Below are 21588 nucleotides of genomic sequence, written 5' to 3' on the forward strand. Positions count from 1 at the left end.
TTGAAGCTCCACCACCCTGTTTCTCCCTGCGGCCCCTTTCCACCTACTCGTGTCACTGCTCAGAGACACACTGCCTTCCTGTCTGTCTGAGGCGCGTGCTCAGCGCTCTCAGCAGCAGCGGAAGAAGCAGAAGAAGTCACACTCCCCGTCACTCATTTGGAAATCTGGTTACAGGGTGATCTGAGGAGAAAAAAAAAACAGACTGAAGAGGAGGAAAGGAAGGAATAAATAAGAAAACAAGGAACAGAGAGAGAGAGGAAGAGGAATAATGAAGGTAAAACAGAGGAGAAAAAGAAAAAACATACATACTGTCAGTGATCAAAGTTGCTGAATATTCTTAATTTTTTTTATAAATTGCATGTAACTGGGTTATGTCTTAAGGGACTGATAAAATGTTCTCTGCCCTTTCTTTGCTAAATTTATTTTCTATATCCAAACTTACAACACATTGGTAATCTAAATGGTTAGTTTGTCACCTGAAAAAAAAAATGTAATAAAGTGACACAACAGCTTGTGGCCTGGCTAAAAATCTCCACCTCCCACCTAGCAAATTCTTGCTAATGTAGCATACATCTGGGCATTTCTTGCATGCACAAAATCCATATACTATGCAGCTGGAACACACTACATATTCAGTTTGATGTCATACTTAATATGAATAGTACGTGAATATGCGATTCCAAAAACAGTGTCTGTCTGTCATTTTGTTTTCCCAGTAACCAATCACCTCCACAATTGGCTGAGGAACTAAGAGAGTGCACTGTCGAGTGTAAACTCTTGAAATCTAACGGGCACATTTATTAGTAGTGCATTATGTGCACACTGTGTAGCGTATATAGAGGTGACCACCGAGTGGTTGTTAGACCGCTGAGTGGCATGCTGGATACAGCTCGCTCTCCATTGCTCATAGCACATTAAAGAACAGATAAAGAAAGAGAGACAAGGGATATGACATTGTAGCAAACACTTTGACTCTTGGAATTAACACTTTTTTCTTGGGAATAACCAGATCCCAAATAACTAGCTGTCAGCAAATGTGATTGATACACGAATGCTGCTAGGGCACACAACTATGTCTTGGCAGATGTTCTGCTCAGTCGGGACCATGGACTTTAAAGATGGGTGACATGACAGCTCCCCTGAAATGGAGCCAAAACATCTCAATTGCCCCCTGGTGGCTGGTTGCAGATTGCATCCAGCAGATGGGAAATGGGCAAAACGGAAAAAATCAAGTACAGGTCAAACATATTTTTCCCGAAGATGATTTCTGTGAGTTTGGGTAGCTGTTTTACAATTATGTATCGATAAATGTTCATTTTTCTATTACATTTGGTTTTAACTAGTTATTTGGTGCTGTAAAAAGGGGGTGTGATGTGTTGATCAGTGTGCTTGCTACTGAGTCAGGCCAATGGCACTGAGATGGGCAGATGTATGGGCTGGAACGATGCCATCAGCGGCAGCGTCCGTATCTGGGATATTCTGGCTTCATTTTTGTACAGTGGAAGAAGTGCAGATGTGTCGCCCATCTTTATACACAGTCTATGCTCCAGACCCAAAGAAGTGCAGCGTCAAGTGTCAAGTTGTTTGGATGACCAATTCTCAAGACAGCCGCAAACAGCAATAGCTGAGGCCGAGCTATTGGCCTGTTCAGGACAGACATGTTTTGAAGGGGCACTGCGCTAGTATCATACATTATTAATCTATTAAAATCCCATCTCTATGCAATTAACAGTCTTGAATGCTAGGAATACTGTAGACTGTGTCCAACTCAACTAAACACATTTGGGAGCACTCTTTGGGAGACGCCTTAATAAAACACTTTGACCGAAAGGTAGTTAAGTAACTGGTGAATTTTTATATTAATTTGTCCACGTGGCATATAGATGAAAATGTTAATGACTAAAAAACAAAAACCAAAAAAAACAGAAGCTGGGTGGCTATCAAGTATGTGCTAGTGTTGACTTTGGATTATGCAAAAAGCTACAAACACATTAGGTAGTGACCTGAGTCCAGAATGTCTCTTATTTTCCACAAGTAATATGTCTACTGATGGTGACAACTCTGGCAGTGGTGCTCAGAAACCACCAGTGGAGGGTGTCAACATTTGTTTCCTTTTCTGCCCACAAATTACACACCCTTTCAGGAAAAAATAAATCAACCACACAATAGATTCTGTAGTAATTTTGCAATAGATATTATGCAAATCCTGTCACAAATTTTTAATTTATCTCTTCTTAAACATAATTTCTTTGCATAACATATTCTGCAGCAGGGCTACACAAGCTGCCAGACAGCTGTTGCTAAACTTTTGGCTGGGCCTGCTTCACCTGCCTTTTCTACTTAGCAGTTGACCTTCTATCACAGATTATGTCATATAAAATTCAGCTTTATTGGCCAAGTATTTGTACACATGTAAGGAATTTGATTATGGTTTTAAGTTACTCTTGTTGTACTTTGACGCAGTTCCAAGCACAGTTTATAGAAAGACAGAAATAGACGTACAAAGTTGGAATGTACTGCAATGAAAATGGCTCCTAAATTTTGTTTACTTGCTAGACATTGGGGCCTATTGACAAACTCTTAATTATCTTTGCAGGCTAGAATACAAGCCGGCCATGATCTAAAGACCATGGGATGTGACTGTATTAGGTCCAAGGTCCCTTCCAGCATGCACAGTCGATCACATCACAACTACACCAACCCTTTTCACCATTTGACTCGCCACTCTTCTATGTTATGAAAATTTAAAATCCTCCTCCCTACTTCTACCAAATGATACACTTTTTCTGTAGTTATTGCTTTCAGAATGAGAATCCAATTTCTGTGACTACTTCTGCTCCCCCATGTCTGCTTCTAGCTTCAGACTGAACTTCACAAAGATAGGATTTTAAAATCAGCTCTTGCTCATATATTCTGTAATTTTGGATCTAACTTCACTGTAGATCTGATAAACCTGTGTAGGATGCAAGGCATGGATTAAAGCTTAAAACATGATTTGGAGGATTAGCTGAAGATGCTTTAGCCTTGGGGGTGAGGAAAACAAACTGTAACCGTAGTAAACTTGGTGACAAAGTGGAAAGTAAGATTGGACATGTAACAGAACAGGAGAGCCTGCCTTAGTTGCAAAAACCAAAACAACTGCAAACACACAACAGCAAAGCCATAATGCATGACCGGACTCATAAAATAAATGTCAGCATGGGGTACGCAAACACACCTGGACATGTCCTTAGTTTACAAATGTAATCACTTTGGGGGTTGTTTTATTGATCCCCAAAATGTGGGGGATTTTTTTCAACACACATACACACTTCAAAAAGACTTGAGAATGTCAAATTAAAATGACCACGGCACTTAACATCATTCTCACAACTAGACCTGGGATGTTACATACCTAAAGCAGATTGTGTGGTATTTAGTATCTTGCTTTACCTTTGACAGAGCAATCAAATTCATCTGAAAGTAAAACTGCATTGTGGAAAGTAGATTTCTAGCATTGCTGTGCAGCACAAGGTGTCATGCAAAACTGCATGCCCTTGTTAGATCCATTGTTTTATCACCACTGTTTTTTCTGAATGCAGATGGGTACATTGTGTTTCCTCATTACCAAAACGTGTCTTCGCACCATGCAACATGGGTTAAAGAATCCAATAACTTTGAACGTCAAAAACACAGAGGATGACACAAACTTTGACAAAACACTGGCCCTAAGGAGGCTTAACACATGAGATTTGTATCCACCGTGGTCGACAGACACCGGCTCAAACCCGTTTGCTGGCACCGGGGATCAAATGTGACTTCGCAAATATCCACCTGGATAAAAAACAAGGTTAGACGGGGAAAGCCAGCCAGCCAGCCGGCCCCGGTGCCAGCCCAGCGACAGACGAATGCTCGCATTCCGCCCGGTCCAGGCTAAAAATAGGCAGCCAACTGGGTGACACACATCTTGCTAGGCTAATGTATCACAGCGACTCAGCACAGGTTTGATAACACGTCTTGGGGGATGGGACGTAAGAGCTTGTGGAAGAGATTAAGCAACGTAAAAAACGTCTTGGTTGTAGCTGGACATCGACTTTACGGCCCGACTTCAGTCTAGAAATAAAATAACGGCAGTGAAGTCCATGCACAGAGCGACTAGCCAATTTACCGTTAGCTACATTAGCTTCGTGGCTAGCGTGCTAGCAGTTATATCCAGTAGCGAAGTAACGGCATGCCAAACCCACGAGTTTGACGAGTTAAATTACTGGGTGCTTTTAGAGCAGACTAGCAAATACCTTTAAGAAGAAGTTAATTTTGTACTCAAAGGAGAATTTACAACATAAAAGCTGGCACGGTTAGCCACCCTCTTATCGTTGTCTCCCGCTGTGCCGCCGCCTCTCACACACTCTAGTCCGCGGATTGAGATGTAAACAAGGCCCTCTGGAGCTCGGGAGGAAACGGACACATTTATAAAACTGCTGCGTTACTTTCCGCTGGTTAAAGTCTGTGTGATTTACCTCTCAGAGAAGTGTCGGCTATGCCCGCGTTGACAACCAACAGTGGTTTTTGTGTGGGGAAATCCACAGAGCGATTTACACTGTTCGCCTGGCTGGTAGGCGGAAGATAGACGGTTACAGAGGTGCTTATCAATGACGTCACTTCCGCGTTTCTCATGCCAGCCTCCTCTCTCTTATAGGACATGAAGCAGTTTGATTCAGTGCATTACCGCTGTCCATTAATACTTTATCACTTACAAGGATGGAGCAACATCTTTTAACTTCTTACAAACAGACATCCATATACTGCACGAGTTTCAGGGGTTATTTTCAGAGGTGGGACCAAGTCATTGTTTTGCAAGTAACAAGTCATAAGTCTTCGCACCCAGGTCTCCAGTCAAGAGTGACAAGTGACAAGTCAAGTCCAACCTCCTAAACTTTGAATACTGAGTCCTAAACAAGTCATAATGCACTTTTCACCAAATGTAATGTCATTTTGACGACATAGTAATAATACATTTACAAATATCATGAATACTTATTAAAATTTGTATGTGCTGAAACACGTTTGTAGGGGAACAAGTGTGATTGAGCCCTTTCATAAAAAGAAGTGCTGACATTGCTCTTACATATAATATAGCACCATTAACCCATACTTCTATAAAATTACTATGATGTTAAAATTGGCCTCAAGTTAGCGTTCTTTATGCAACTTCAAATCTCAAACAAAGCCAAAAGTTGTTGCGTCTCCATCTGTAATTTTTGACCCCCTTGTTTTGCTTACTGCAATTGTTTGTTTTTTTAATGAACACCAATAGTTTTTGTACAGAAACAAAATTATCTTTGATATCATTTTTTCCAAGTGCTACTCAGCAACATGACATTGGTTCTTCATATTTTTCTCTTGCAACTGCAGTGTATTCTGTCAGGGAATGAAGTGTCCACTTGCTGGGAATGAATAGCGTTAATGTTGGTTGTTCAGGACATAAAAGGAAACTAACTGATTCATGGCGCACTTTTTAAATAAAATACTTTTAATCTCTGGGCTTGGGGGAAGGTATCAGCTATTTTCAAGTCAAAAGGCTCAAGTCCAAGTGAAGTCACGAGTCACTGGTGTTAAAGCACAAGTCGAGTTGTAAGTCTTATTTGATTTTGTGAAGTCTAAAGTCATCAAATTTGTGACTCAAGTCTGACTTGAGTCCAAATCATGTGACTCAAGTTCCCACCTTTGGCTATTTTAATGTGAAGTAAACCTTACAACCAGAATTTTGCTTGAATTAGTTGCAGGTTAGGTAGTTAGTTCCCAGTGTACCAGTCCCAGTGTGCACACATCTACATCACAAAAACCAGAAAGAAAAGTGTTCGCAAACCCTCTGTTTCGTCATGCAACCCACACCCTATTGTCTTTCATCATTGCATGAGGGTTGCAAAAAAAATCCCTTTAACACACACATTTGTTTTGCTGTCTGTGCTTTGGAGATTTTAAGCTCTGTGATATAGTAGTTATTTGTTAAAGTACAGCAGTTGCAGAGTAGTTTAGCCAGGAGCAGGTGGTCTGTGGCACAGTTGAACCATGAGGTGTGTTCAGGGCTCTCTGTTAACATCACAGTCACATCACCATGATGTAATTAAATGTCAATACACAAATCATCCTAATTAATCAAACTGACTACATTACTATGTTTGATATTCAAACCCTATCATAGCACCATCATTCCACATATTGGTGATGTATATGTACATTTATTCGAATGTATAGCAACATGCCTTTCTCATACACTGTTACATTATTACCTCACATTTGGGTTAGTGTAAATCATAGCAATTTGATTCTGATAGCAATGTTAACAGTATTATACTTATTTTGAAGTTTAGACATTGTCATATTAAAAACTGCACAGGTCTAAACTGCTCCTGTTACTTCCTTTGCCTATATGTGGCACAGTTTGGACTGAAACTGCAGGTACTACAGCTCTGCAAATGGATGGAAACATTACTCTCAAGTGTTTTAGATCTGAAGGTATAGGACCGGTGGCTTTATAAACAATGCATTACCCTCTGTGCTCCTCAGCAGCACCTGAGAGAAGCACAGGGCCAGGCCCCTGGGGTTAATGCATTGGTAATTGGTCTTGGATTGCTGAGGAGGACGATACATCAGAATCCAGTGCAGCTGACGTTTGGTGTTTACGCACACAAGATGTCATTCACAACAGTTCGGTCATTACTGATGCAAAATTACACGCTCATTTCACCACAAAATATTCATTAGCTCACACTGGGATTTTCATGACACACTGAGGAATTGTGCAAATTTACTGAAAGATATTCAAACTTTTAAACATAATCATTGTGAGGTCAAACCATGTTTTAAAAACTGTCTAATAAATGTAACAAAAGCAAAGACAGATGACAAAATGTATTTTATAAAAAGACTACAGCATTCAATTTGGTGGTTTTGCTTTTTACTGTTATTTCAACATTTCTTAGAAAAATACTTTTTTATACTAAAAATGGTTTATTATTTGAAATACAACCATGATCTGAGGTGTACAAACACATATAGAGACACAAGGTGTGAAACAGTGAGCAAAGTGTGAAAGAGCTGAGCAAGAGGCTGAATGTGAGGGCTGATACAGAATACAGCAGAAACAAGTGAACTTTTGGGGATGCAGCAGCCTAACAAGGAAACAGACAAAAAGAGGAAGTACAGTATTTGTGAGAATGAAGATAGAGAGAATGTGAGCGAAGAAATCATTTAACAACTTCTTAATTACTGTGATTTTCATGCTTAATCCTCAAGAAAAGAGTCACTGCTCCATATGTGCTTCTGCCTGTCTGTGTCAGAACATTTACATCAACTCAAAAGTGCACAGTAGCAGAGCTTCACGGCTGTTTGTGCTCACTCCTGAAAACGTGACAACTGGGAGATACAAGGGTTTTCACTTAACAGCAACAGTACAAGTTCCTGTTTTCATTGTGTCAGGTTACATAGTGTACAGTCCAGCCAACGACAATGGCTGTGGTCCAGTTCGTCACATGGTGGCAGGGTTGGGGAAACACGCTTGTATGGACTGAGATGAAGTGAAACAGTAGCCGGTAGTGGTGCCACTACAAGCCAGAGGAAATATAATTATTGGCCTGTATTGTTTGTAGTGTTGTTGATACATGGACTATTGTGTTTACTTGACACACAAGCCATCAATTCAAGTTGGCAAAAGCTGTAAATGCAGTTTTGTGTGCTTAACTGAGAGGGAAATCATGCCCAGCAGGCTCAGACCAGCACTGTGCTGATCGAGTTTTGGAGCAGACCCACTGAATACTTGGAAGAGAGCTGAGTGTACCGCAGCAGTGCATCGTTACGCACTGGTATAATAAGGACACTCCCCTGTTTTCACATTCATGTTGAGTTGTTCTCTCCAAGGGAACCTGATAACAATTTTCAGCACGCGTGTCAACTTGCTGGATTTGATATTCACCACCTTGTGCATTTTTTCCCTCTGGCATGTACTGCATTTATACTGAGCTCTCATATAAAAAGCTAACATTACAGTGCATGAGCTAATGGGAGTGTGCACAGTGATGGTGGAGACAGCAGGTTTAATGCATGTATTATCACCGCTGGGAGAAACAGATCGATCTGCAGATCTGTTCACTACTAAACATTCCTCTCCTTCCTCTTCTTGACCAGACTTGCAAAAATTGATTCCAAATTTTTTTCTCCTGTGGCACACTTTATGCTGCTTTCAAGGTATGCGAACAGCTGCCAAATTAAATATCAGGAGTCAGTCAGTCAAATTCTTTAATGAGAGCAATCTTACTTTAACCTAACTTGTGGTTTTGGATCTCCCACATCACACTTTCTCAAAAGGGAACATATGTTTCTCCTGTCCTCTCTTTTCACGTTTTGTCGTCGTCTTCTTCTTCAGTCCACTGATGCTCCCTCCGTCCTCCTCGGCTTGTCTGTTCTGGGGCCAGGACATGGCCAAAGTCTCAGCTGCCGTCTTATCTGAAGAACTTTCGCCCTCAACCCTCTCCTCATCTGACGAAAACCCGCCGGTCTCCTCTCCATGAGCGAGTCCATGGTTCTTCTTTCCATAACGCTGCTTAAGTCTTTCTTTGATCAGGAGCCCCTTCACCAGCAGAGTCCAGTTGGAGAGTGCTCTCTTTTCTTTTTTCTAGGAAGTGTAACAGAAGAAAAGATGATGTGTTTGGGTGCTGAACAGGTTTTAAATGACTGTTTTTACATTAACTTGAAAGTGAGCTGGTTCTTAATAACTAAATGTGTCACCTTAACTGCAAATTATCACAACTACATGGTCATAGAAGGTTATTAGCTTCTACACAGTCAGTCAATCTTAAACACACACCTCTCTCTCCCTCTGTTTTTGGAGGTCTTGTTCTTCCACCCAGGCTGCTCTGAGAATCTCCTCATGCTCCTCACACACAATGTAACCATCAGTCCTGAAACACACACACATAAAATATTGATTTTGTCCTTGACATTTAACACATTTTCATAAAAACTACATTTATTTTTTTATTATTAACACCCTATGAGCAGATTTCACAATGTGCAGACTATGGGCTGTTGACTGATTTCATTTTGTTACTTGACTGATCTTATTTTAAATATTCAAATCATACTTTCCAAACGTTTACAATGGTGTAATTTTACCTGAGAGAACAAAGAGAAAGAATGAAAAAGTAGAAACTTTACTGAGCTACAACAAGAGCAAAAAATTAATGAATGTGATGTAACTGTGCAGCGATTTTTACAAGATGTATGAATCAAAACACACTAACGACATCAACAAGAATCAACATCGTTGAGAACAATACAGCTTAGAAAGCAACTGATCTAAGCTAAGAATGTGAGAGTTAATTAAACACTTGACATTTTGGCAATGATCATGATTCAAGTGTTTTCTTAGGATGTTTAATATGAAATAATGTTGTAAATAATATTACGTGTTCTTAGAAAAATACCCTACATTAGAAAGAAGCAACTGTTAAAATCACTGGCAATAAAAAAATAAATAAATAAATCAGATTCAATACAGTGCTTTTCTTGAACCCTGAGACTATGATGGGACTGAAATCACTGACATCCTCCTGTACTGATCACATCCCCCTTCTTCCTTGTGTTTTATGATGTTATATGTTATCTTACACAGCATGCGAGTATCCTCCATGGAAGTCAAACCCTGTGACCGCAGGGGCGGCGTCCAGGCTCAGCTTCCTGGCCACGCGGTTAAGGTTGGACAGCCTGAGGTGAACACAGCCCACCGGTAACATACAGGGCTTAAACAGGTAGACGTTACCATAGTCGTTTCGGGGAACCTCAAGGGAACAGGCACAATAGATTTGTAAATAACACTGCACACATTTGACTGAACATTGTCTTTTGAAATGAATGGTTGTGTATTTAATATATGTGTATATATGACAACATTTGACAACGGTTACCTTCCCATCCACAGCTATGGGCGGCTGATACTCTTCAGTCTGCCACTCTCCAAACAGAGCCAGGTCTTTCTCATCCTTCTGCTCAGATGCCATCCTGGCTTTACGGGAACGGTTTGAGAAGCCCTTCACCATCTGAGAGAGAGTGAGACAGTGACATGGTTACATACACTGCCTTATTACCTACTCAGTTCAATCATACAGCGACCAAACAAAGCAATTAAGAGTCCTACCAAAGATTTAATGAGTCACCACAGACAGGTTAGTCTACCAAAAGTCAACTAAAGGCACAAAACCATGTTTCCATCAGTGTACATAAAAATGTATGTAAACAGATGATTATCTATGTTTTTTGCTTCTGCTGTTCACATTAGCATTGTGTCTGCCCAGTTTGCACTGGCTGAAATATAAAAATGCAGACTCACTCATTTATGGCTCTCACCGCCAACAACCTTGTCACTACCATTATTTTATTGATCCAATGAAGACAAACTGAGATTTACCCTAACGGCATCATTGCTCCCAAAAGTATTCAATACATGTGCACGTATACGGCTCCGAGTTTGGCTGGAAATTATGTTGAAATAAATTTTCACAGTCACTGAAAAGAAAACAGTTTTGCAAAGTCGCAAATTTAACTTTGGTAATTGTGTTTAGGATGCATTTATTCATAAACAAGTCATGTATTCCAGTTTGAGATACAGAGGCAATACTACCTGTGCACTGCTATAAAGTACATCTCAGTGAAATCTGCATAAATCTGCACTAACTACTGTCTACGCTGCAGAAAAACAAAAATGCTTCCACTCAAAACTGAATAATATGCTACACAGCGAGGTAAAACTTTGCTCTTTTGAACCGTCAATGCATTTTTTGGCGACAAAACACATGGGTGACTGCATGTAATTTTCACAGTTTAACTAGACCTCATCCACTTTAATGTTAGGAGGGAATATATCGTGAAAGAATGATGGTTAACTCTGTTAAAACCGTGTGTTTAATGGTTGTTTAAACATCAGTGCAGTGTTGATTTACATTTAAATGAATAAAGTGAGACCAAAGTTTCATTCTGTCCCTCATTCCTTTTTTCTCTTATTTGGTAACATCAGTCATGGATGGTGCAAACAAAGACCGCTGGACTTTTTTGCGTGAGTGGGATTAAGTTTGAGAGGAACTGAAATAACACAGAAACTGAAAGAAGGGAATTGATGGATAGATGAGAAAATGAAGAAAAGAAACAAATCAAAAATATTCACCTTATACGGCTCCTCTCCTATTCTGACAGTCCGTGCCTCTTTCAGCCAGGTGTCTCTGGAGTGCAGGGTGTGCACACAATCCCTACAGAGAAGGACAATGTAAACATAATAAGAATAATGAGAAATTGTTTATTTTTTTTTAGACTAAAATTCACCTGAAGAATTTGACATTTGATAAGCCCAATGCAGACTCAATGTTTTTTTGCTTGTATTTGTAAGTAAGTATTAACAGTGCCTAACAAACAGTCAACAGCAGTCCTTATTTACTATTAGCACATCACTATTAACATGTCAACACCACAGCTTCAAGCACATGACATATTAACCAATCAAATAGCACCACCGGGTGGACACTGATGCTCACAGCCACCATTAATTCAGACATGCAGGTCATCATTAGCAGTGTCCCAACTTAGGTAATCGTCCAATTCACTGTGACCTGGACAACATCACCTGAGGATGTACAGGTGCAACAGCAACAATTAGTGTTGTTATTTACATGATATGACACATGATATAATGCTGCCATCATGCAGCATGCATTTGTCTTTGGAGAACGGGCTTTGGCTATAGCTTAGGTGCTATGTCTTTTTTTTTTGAGTCTGGTAAGTTAACGTTTGGGAGAGGCTACTCGTTTCATATGTAGGTTGGCAATGAGCAAGTTGCCAACCTAGCAAGTTGCTTGTTTTGTCTTTTTGGTCTTTTCTCTGTAAAGCATTGCACCTGTGAAAGTGCATGTTCATTTACACATAGGCTATTTAATTTAAAAGTCTTTAAAAGGCTGATTTTTGCTCTGAATTTGCTCATTGAAAGAAAAAGGAATACCCCAAAAGATATACCGCAGCTGTGACACATTGCTTACTGTTGCCATGGTGGGTGTTTTTTTGGCACCTCCTGTTCAGAATACATAATGAAGGTGTGTCCTTCAGACTCAAACTGTAATTCTCCCACAATGAGAGGGTCTAACTTCACGGACACCTAAACTCAAGCTGCATTCAAGTGCTTCTTCTGGACTCCTAAAGTAAAATATTTTCAAGTTCATGACCGAGACTATGGTGTGTATACTGGTTGTAAACTGGGACAACTTTCACGATGACATAGTTTACAGTGCAATTAATGACGTTGCAGTTTAACAGCCTTTTTCTTTCCAGTTAAAGTAGTAGATTAACCACTGACAGATGACCACATGTGTGCAAATACCCAGCAAATAAACAGCAGTTGTAAAATTTACAGACCGCACAGGACTTGCGTGAACACCCTGTTAAACAAATGATGTCTCATGAGCTCCTGAGGCCTGTAGAGTAACATCTGCTGTCCCTTAATTCAAACCAAGTAAGACTGTTTCACCACTGACCTGGAGTACACCGCCTCTCCCCTGCAGTATCCCAGTATAGTGGCTGTCTGAGGGTAGATGGCTTCATATTTAAGCAGGTGTCTCTTTAAAGCGTACAGCGGGTGGTTCTTATACTCTGTTATTGAGATCGGCAAAGGTTTGCTCAGCAGCTTCTTCTGGAGCTGGATGGCCAACACACAAAGAAGATGGGTGGTATCAATAAATATAAAAGAGTGTTAAATCAGATGTCCGTGCATAGAGTAAATCATTGGATCTGTCTGGTCTGAATGTCTGTGTGTCTCTGTCTCACCTCCTTGTCCTCCCTTCTGTCCCTCTCATCCTCGGGCCGCAGTAACGGCTCAAGCGTTTCCTCCCACCAATCCTCATCCACCCGCCTCTTCCTGGTCGATGTCAACCAGGTGGGGTCGTACTTTCTCCCCAGGTCCTTCACAAAGCCGTCACCGTCCACTGACACCACGTACGTCACTGGAGCTGTTGCATTCTTGGAGCAGAGATGAGGCATCCCAACACCGTGCTCCACATCTATGCAAACCCAGGATGAAGTTTTCTCCAGATACACCTCCAACCACTCATCCGCCCCAGGCCCCTCCTTCTTTTTCCCACCCCGCTTTATTGTGTTGCTTGTTGTTACTTCTTCCTCATCATCTTCCTCTTGCTTTTTGCCCTCCTCGTCTTTCAACTGTTTCTTCCCTCCACTGCTCCTCCTCTTCGAAGCTGCAGTGTTCTTGCTCTTCCCTTTCCCCTTCTTCCCCTTGGTGGATTTAGCCCCTCCCTCTGAATCCTCACTGTCCGCCTCGCTTGTCGCCTGAAACTCCTCATCACTAAGCCCCCCCTCCTCCTCCTGTTCCCCTTCGCTGTTACTTTCTTCCTTGTAGCTGACTTTTGAGGCGATGCTGCGACGTTTAGAGTTCTTCGGTCTCTGTCCTCCTGATGTCAAAGCCTTTTCCTCCTCCTCCTTTATCTCTTTCTTCTTTGCTTTCTTTCCTCCTCGGTCGCCCTTTACCTTCCCCTCTGCAGCTGGTCTTTTGGTGCCAGAGGAGACCTTCGGCTTAGAGGAGGTGGTCTTTGAGGTTTCTTGGCTTGTACTGCTCTTTTTCGGGGGACCAGGAGATGTTTTAGCCCCTTTACCCTGAATAAAGGACAAATATAGTTAGATTTTGTGTATAGGAACATAAAGAATCTAAAAACTGATTACCAGGTAATTCAGTGTAATCACTCTAATGAACAGACACATGCAGAGGCAAAACTATGTTTAAAGGAATGCTTTACCCACAAAATGGCCATTTTTATATCAGTGAGTCACGCCATTTCGACTTGAATTCATGGATAACACTTGCAAACCTCTGGTGACCAAAGAATCCAAAAATTTCAAATATTGTTGATTAATTTAAGTAAATAGGGACCGTGCGTAGTAGAGTAACACACCAGTCAGTTAATCAGGTGGTGTCACCTATGAATTTCAGCTGTTGACCACCATACTGATACCTTGAGCACAGAGGCTGAGAACAGAATTCTCTCTACGTTAAAATGAAGTCACTGACTGAGAGCGGCTGCTGCAATTACATCAGTTTCCTCTAAAGTGCTCAATAACAGATCGACGTACCTTGGCTGATGGGGGTTTGAGAGGAATCGGCTGCAAAGAAAGAACCAATCTGCAAAAGAGCATCAGAGACCTCAGGACCAACAGGAACAGCTACAGGAAACACAAAACACACAGGAACATGATTATTTATTCTGTCTATTGTGCCTTTGTTTGTTCACTCACAGGCTGAATTTTACTTCAATAACTAGACTAGTCTTGTGCCAAAATACCAACATGAGTCATCTCCTGGTGGTTTCTAGCCGACAGACTGGCGAGCCGTCTCTCCAGCAGAGCCCGGGGATCCGGACGCTCCTCACAGGGAAGACTGGGGCTGAGGGTGAACGTTGCTTTAAACCTGAGCAGGAAGTGAGAGAAAGAGGAGAAAATGGAAATAGAAGAAATAGAAGAGACAATGGTGATTACACAAAGGTAACAGATAAGGTGATGGTGATGACTGTGGACTCTAGCTTCAGGTACCAAAATACATTTCACATTTCCACAAGCACACACCATTTGAGCAGTCCAGAGAGGTAGTTTTGGTCAATGCGTTCCTTGGCGACCATGCCGTAGTGGGAGGGCAGCAGCGAAAGAGTGATGGCCAGCAGGTCGGGTTCACTGCACAGACGACTGCGGAACATCCCACTGGCTATCAGGCACATCAGGTGGACCTGAGAGACCAATCATAGGTTTGCAATGACCAAAATCCCACTGTGGTGGCTTAAAATCAGACATAGGATTAGCAAACAGCGATAAGAAGAATATAATGAAGAAGAGAATATGTGTATTTTCACCTTATGTGTATCTATCAGCACATCCTTCTTGTATCGGTTCATCATCCGCCTCAGATACGTCTCAAACTCTGCCTGCCTCTTTTTTCTGGCCGGTGAGAAATTATGAAAATATTATAGTAAAACAGAAACATGTTTCTCCATAGTGTACACTCACACACAATTCTAAAATAATTCTGTATATACAAAGTTGCACCCTTACGCAGTTGGAAATGCATAGTGTACGACTATAATCAGACTTGAAAATTTGCAATGGTTTCCTTAAACATTCCATGAAGATGGTGGGTCTGCAGGTTTGAAATAGACAAAATTAGGACTTAAAGGAGCAGTGTAGGACTTAGTGGCATCTAACTCAATACCACTCCCCTCCCCACTCCCTCTCTGAGTGTGTAGAAGAGCCTACAGTGGATGTCAGGTGCATTCACACAACCAAATTCAAGCTGCCACTTCATCATAAAAATGTGACAGGCCCTCTCTAGAGCCGGTGTTTGGTTTGTCCGTTCTGGGCTACTGTAGAAACACTACAGTGCAACATGGCGGACTTTGTGTAAGAAGCTATGCTCCCAGTGTACAGGGTTCCCACATGTTTTCATGGACAACACTTTTTAACTTTACCATGATTTTTCAAGGACCCGTGACAATTTTTTTTTCTTGTCCTGTGTGCTCAGAGTTTTACCAAAGTTAGCTGGAAAATATAGAGGGAGAGATGGGACATGGGGAGAAAAATGAAGAAACGCACGTGATGGTAAACAAAATGTCACACATCGACGCATATTAGAGCTACATAATGTCAACAGCTTCAGAAAATAAAATTCAATTCAATTCAATTCAATTTTATTCATTCAACACTGATGAAAAAGTAACTAAGAATATTTTATTTCATTTCTGCCAACAGAGCCCTTTAAATCCTACACACTGGAACTTTAGCTAAGCACAAAAAGAATCAGTTTCACGTGGAGTAAGCCCACAAGCAGCACTCTCAAGAATGCAAAAACCAGTCACAGAAAAGAAAACATTCTTCAGGCACTCTAAGGCAGAACTTGAAGAAAAGGAATCTTAGGAGCCCTTAGGAGACTGAATAAAGGCTTAAAAATACTTGTTCTACCTGAAGAACGTTTCCTTTGCAAGACTCAAGATGTTTTCTAATATATTTAAAATGAGGTGGATTTTACTGAACCTAAAACAGATCACAGCTCAATAACGACACTGTATCTAACCTTTTAATACATGACGACACAAATGTCCACGTACCTTTTCCTGACCTCTGGAGTCTCGATCTCGATCTCAACTGGCTGAGAGGGCAGGACGGGTTCTGGTGGTTCAACTGGACCCAGCGGCTCAGAAAGCTCTGATCGACACAAACACACTCAAATCATTTTGTCACTTCCGTCTCCCACTTTGATCCCAACATGCTGTAACACTTGTGACAAAATGTTTTCCAACTTGCTCACATTTGCTCACACACAAGCCAACACTGTCTTTTGCTAATCCCTCACTCACCTTCCACTTCCTCCCAGTCATCCTCGTCGTCCTCACTGTCCTCCTCCTCCTCCTCCCCTTCTTCCTTCTTTGCTTGTTTGGCTTTCACCATAACCACACGTGCTGGTGATGTCACCATGTCAAAGTCATCTTCACTGTCCTCCTCCTCCTCTACTTCCTTCTCTGTTTTCTTGGCGTTCAACATAACCACGCGTGCTGGTGATGTCACCATGTCAAAGTCATCTTCACTGTCCTCCTCCGTCACTGGCGACTGGAAGTACTTACTGGTTTTGACAGTGGTGGTAGGTGTGGATGGGGTGGAAGAGACGTTCCCTGCTGCTCGTTTCGTGGAGGAACGTGGTTTGGGTTTGACCTTCCTCTTGACGTTCTCCTCTTCCTCCATGATGCCATTACCTGGAAGGACAGACAGACAGAAATATGTTTCAAGCTAAGTGGGTTGAGTGATGATGAACACTGAGGAGGTCTTCTTCTTCTCACTCTTTGTAATGCCTAACAGAAGTACGATCACTCCAAATAAACAAGATCACCATCAGAGACCATCACGCCTCTGTCAGCCTCCACACTGCTTTATATATATTGCGAGCCACAGGATATTATTTCAAAGGAAATTTGTTAAACAAAAAGTGAAGTGGTGCTGTGTTTATCTCATTGGAGCCACAGGAAAAGATTGTTTTCTGCGAGATTAAACGCTAAATATGTGTAAACAGCACAGTGGTGGTGGTGGATGTGGTCCTCCTCACAGCAGGAAGCAGAGAGGCTTCTGGGAATTATAGTTGCAGTCGATAAATAATTTGTCATAAAACATGAAAGACATAGAAAGGCATCAAACACACGCTTCCAATCATCTCAAACAGTCTCATTTGTTTATGATAAATAAGGCTTGACATCAGTAATAACTAACCACAAAGAAACATTCAAGATAACAAAATTATGTGTATGCATGCAGAAGGTATGCATATACTGTATATGGTGCATGCTTTACACGCACACACACACACATTGAGGAAAGAAATTGTCGCCTGGTTCCACACTTACAAAAACATGCTGCATGTTTTGATGAAGTGGAGCACAGATGTGTATCTGGGCCAGCAGATCCACTCGAGTAACCATCCATATCACCCGTGCATGCACCTGCACTCTGGGTGCTCATTAAGTGTCTTTTTTTTTTTTTTTTTGGTGGCGTCAATAATAAAACAGCCACGTGTGTGAACACAAATCAAACAATATTCAAAATGTATGTATTTTTAACCACTGAAGACCCTGTCATTATGAGAGCACTTACAAGGACAGATACAACATATTGAGGCCTAAATAGGATGAATTCCCTCCAAATAAACTGAACCGCCCTCAAAGGCTGGGCAGTAATTCAGTATCGGCTGTCAACTTTCAGTGAAATCATACTGCGATGAAATATGTGTTATGTATGTTGTCATTTCACAAAATTTTCTTGTCCCAAATCCCACTGAATAACTGTTTCCAAAAAAAGTAATTCAAGGGGAACTACTCCCATTTTTTTTTTTTTTTTGTTCATAGATGTTTTTCCTACGGTCTATGACAGTTTAAAAAAAATAGGTAGGAATGGTGGAAGATATTTTAGATGACACTGAGAGCACCCAGTTGAACGTTCTGAATATATGGGTACATTTCCTGTTTGAGAACTAAGAACACTACAATAGAATAAAGCTCATTTAAAAACAAGCATTCTATTGGTCCACGAAATCAGGCTCCCACTCATCGTCTATGGAGAAGCTCCAGACTTTATACCCTATGACATCACAGGTCTGAGACTTCTCTGGTTTCTGGCTTTGAGAGAGAGTAGCTCATGCCCACAAAAATTGACTGAACTTTCCTAGGCCACCGAAATAATATATTGGAATTTTTTATCTAAGTGGTGTTCTCCTTTAAAACCAACAAAATTAGATACTAGAGGGGTTTTTCCACATGCGTGAAGGGTTCTGTCCGATGTATGATTTTGTTTATTGTGCAATCATGTTTTCATCATCTTCAGAGTATTTAAAAAATACGATCCATTTTAACTTTTAAAGACACAGAGACAATGTTACACGCCTTCATCTCTTGACGCCTGGATCACTGCAGCAGAGTCTTTTCTTGCCTGAATCAAAAATCTATTGATCAACTCCAGACTGAACAGAATGCCGCTGCCAGGCTTTTAACCAAAACCAAGATACGTGATCATATCACTCCAGTTTTAGGCTCTCTACAGTGGCTCCCAGTATGTTTTAGAATAGATTTTAAGACTTTATTTTTAAGGATCGTTATGGTCTCTCTCCCAGCTATCTCAGACCTCTTAGTGCCGTGCATGCAAAGGCGTACTTTATGGTCCTAGGGCAGATCATTTGTCTGTTCCTGAGGCCTGGCAGAAAACTAAAAGGGACAGAGGAGTGTTTGCTGTCAGGGCCTCGAGGCTCTGGAACAATCTGCCCGAGGAAATCAGGTCGACGGAGTCAATGATCTGTTTAAAGTCCCTTCTTAAAACATACTTGTTTTTAGAGAGCCTTTCCTGATTTTACTTGAGGTTTAAGCTCATTTAAACTGTCCTTTACTTCCTCAGTTTTTATATTCCAACGTGTTTATCAGTTCCTTTAAAAGTTGTTGTTTTCATGTCTTCTCTGTTTTGATTGTTGACAAGTTAAGCATTTCATAACTCTGTTTAAAAATTATTATTATCACAAACTGTTTTATGTTTTTCTCACATTTTACTGCATGTATTTCCCACGTCACACTATATGATATTAGAAAAGTATCTAAGTTTAGTACTGCTGTCACTCATTGATCTGTATCACTGAACTTACATCATTAACAATAATTTCATGTATGCATTTTAATTCTAGTATGCAATAACAATCATATAATTCATAACCCTACAACCATATAAAACAGGATGCTATCAGCAGGATACATCAGTATACTCCTCAAATATGAACTTTATTTTTTGTTACAATTGTTGTTAGACTGTTAGAATCACACTAGATAAACACTGGTCAGCAACCTAGATGTGGTTTCCCCAGTCATTTTTGGATGCAAACGTCACACATCCTAGCAGGAAACAGGCAGGATGTAAATATATCTGTATACATCAGATGGTATTGATGCATCAGTCCTAACTTTTCATACCTGCATCTTTCTTCTTCGCTCTCGCTTTTGCTCCGCTGCTCTTTGCCTTCAGCACCTGCTTCAGTTTCTTTGTATCGGCCTCTGTCTCTGCACTCTTTCTCCGCTTTGCCATCCTCTCTTTCTGTCTTTTCTCACACTTTTCTGAGTAAAAATCACTCTCTCCTTAAATTTTAGATGTTTTCGGGAAAAACTAGGCGGGCGGAAGTCCCTCAGATCTCCACATGGTGTTGGTTCAGGGCAGGGAAACAGTAGTTATCCAACATTTCACTCTGCAGCTTTCATAACACAAGAAGCTGAACTCCGGTTGCATTTGGAGGCAGGACGCTGACGTCACGTCCGCTTCTTCTTCTTCTTCTTCTTTTTCTTCTTCTTCTTCGCCGCTAATTTTGTAACTGAAACCAAGCGGCCCAGCTCACCATCTTCTCGTTAGTTTTCCTCACATTTTCAGGCTGAAACCAACATTTATTCACTCCTCTGCTGCTATCTTAACTGAAGGGCAGCTTTATATATAAATTGTGTATTCTTTAAGCGATGTAATACCACATTATGGACACTGAGGGGCGATGTTGTGCTGCAGGCTATAAGAGGTTTAACTACAACAAGTCACAGGTGAGATGTTCACGAGAGGCCATTGTCATTGTTCCAGCTCCTCATTCTCCTGATAATTAAGTGTCATCTTGAGCTCTGACAGTTTTTTTGCAGTGACATATTAATAACTACATTCATGGGGTTTCATAAAAGAGACACTCATCGTGCCAGGTGGCAACAATAGGGTCTGTTTATTTTTAGATTTGAGGCACTTAGCCAGAGGCAAACATAATGAGTTCATGTAGAATAAATCCAGCCTGTAGAGCCACAATATTAGAGACAGCTGGCCCGAGAGAGACAAACCAGACTTTCAAAAGATGTGTTATGTACGATGTAATATAAACTTTGCATAAAACAATGCAAAACTACCAGTAAAGTCATGTACCAAGCTCAAGGTCAGAGTCACAGCACCATAACGGGTTTATTCTAACTAAGGTGTCAGAATATAATCTATGAGGACTTCAGTACCAATGGTGGACTGTAACTATGTACATTTACTAGTACTGTATAATTTTGAGGTACTTGTGAGCAAACTGCTTGAGTATTTCCATTTTATGCTACTTTATACTCTTATTCCTCTAGTTTTCAGAGGCTCATATTCTATATTTACTCCACTACATTTATTTTAAAGCTTTAGTATTAAAGGAAAATATAAATCAACTAATAAATTATGATATACTATTAGAGTTTAAACTACCCACAAGTATTTAAAATAGCTCCACATTTGCTACAACAGTAAAGTGATGAACACATAAATATATCAATAACTATAATTCAATAATATATACATTATTCTGAAATGAGCCATTCTGTATAATGAGTACTTTTACTTTTTGTTGGCCTACTTTAACTTCATTTTAATGCAAATATTTTGTACTTCACTTAAGAGAAATTCTGAATGTAGGTCTTTTACTTGTAACACAGTATTTTTTCTGGGTAGTGTTGCTACTTAGGATCGTAGTACTTCTTCTTCTACCACTTTTCAGCACTGACATGATCTTCTAATTTCTAAATCTTTGTGTCATTTTCCCTTGTAATATGAATGTTGTCTTTGTTTGTTTGTTGTCAGTGTTCTGAGAAGATTGTGCTGAAATAAAGCAATTAACAGACGACTGACAAAAGAAGATTCCCTGTGGATTCTTGTGCACATTATTTAGTATGTTGGTGAATGGCTTCTGCATTGTACACAGACACATGACACCATGACCCACTCTAGGTAACTATTAAGCAAAATCACCAGGCTTAGTAGCCACTTCTAAAAATAAGTAGCCACAGGCAGAGGAGTCACTTTAAGTTTACACCTGTACAATTTCAGGTCATATGAAGCAGAAGCAGATGTGACGGGTTTATCTTTCTATCTATTTCTGTCCTATTTTAATTATACATAAATGTGTGGTATAAGTGCAATGTTTCACATATGGGTAAACAACATCCTGTCTTGTTTTCA

At 40.6% G+C, this 21588-nt stretch overlaps 1 protein-coding gene across 1 annotated transcript; it reads right to left on the reverse strand.

The window, feature by feature from the left end:
* Positions 1 to 6920: 6920 nt before the first annotated feature.
* xpc (xeroderma pigmentosum, complementation group C) lies at positions 6921 to 19840 on the reverse strand. Its single transcript, XM_033629939.2, has 14 exons — positions 19554 to 19840; positions 16419 to 16811; positions 16170 to 16266; positions 14922 to 15006; positions 14641 to 14798; positions 14365 to 14485; positions 14152 to 14241; positions 12838 to 13677; positions 12549 to 12709; positions 11195 to 11276; positions 9942 to 10073; positions 9646 to 9815; positions 8843 to 8936; positions 6921 to 8650 (listed from the first exon to the last, which is right to left on the reverse strand). Exons 1-14 carry the CDS (start codon positions 19663 to 19665, stop codon positions 8327 to 8329), a joined length of 2859 nt encoding a protein of 952 aa, XP_033485830.2. The 5' UTR covers positions 19666 to 19840; the 3' UTR covers positions 6921 to 8326.
* Between the last annotated feature and the right edge of the window lie 1748 nt (positions 19841 to 21588).

The sequence above is a fragment of the Epinephelus lanceolatus genome, chromosome 8 (assembly GCF_041903045.1).
Source record: "Epinephelus lanceolatus isolate andai-2023 chromosome 8, ASM4190304v1, whole genome shotgun sequence".
NCBI lineage: Eukaryota > Metazoa > Chordata > Actinopteri > Perciformes > Serranidae > Epinephelus > Epinephelus lanceolatus.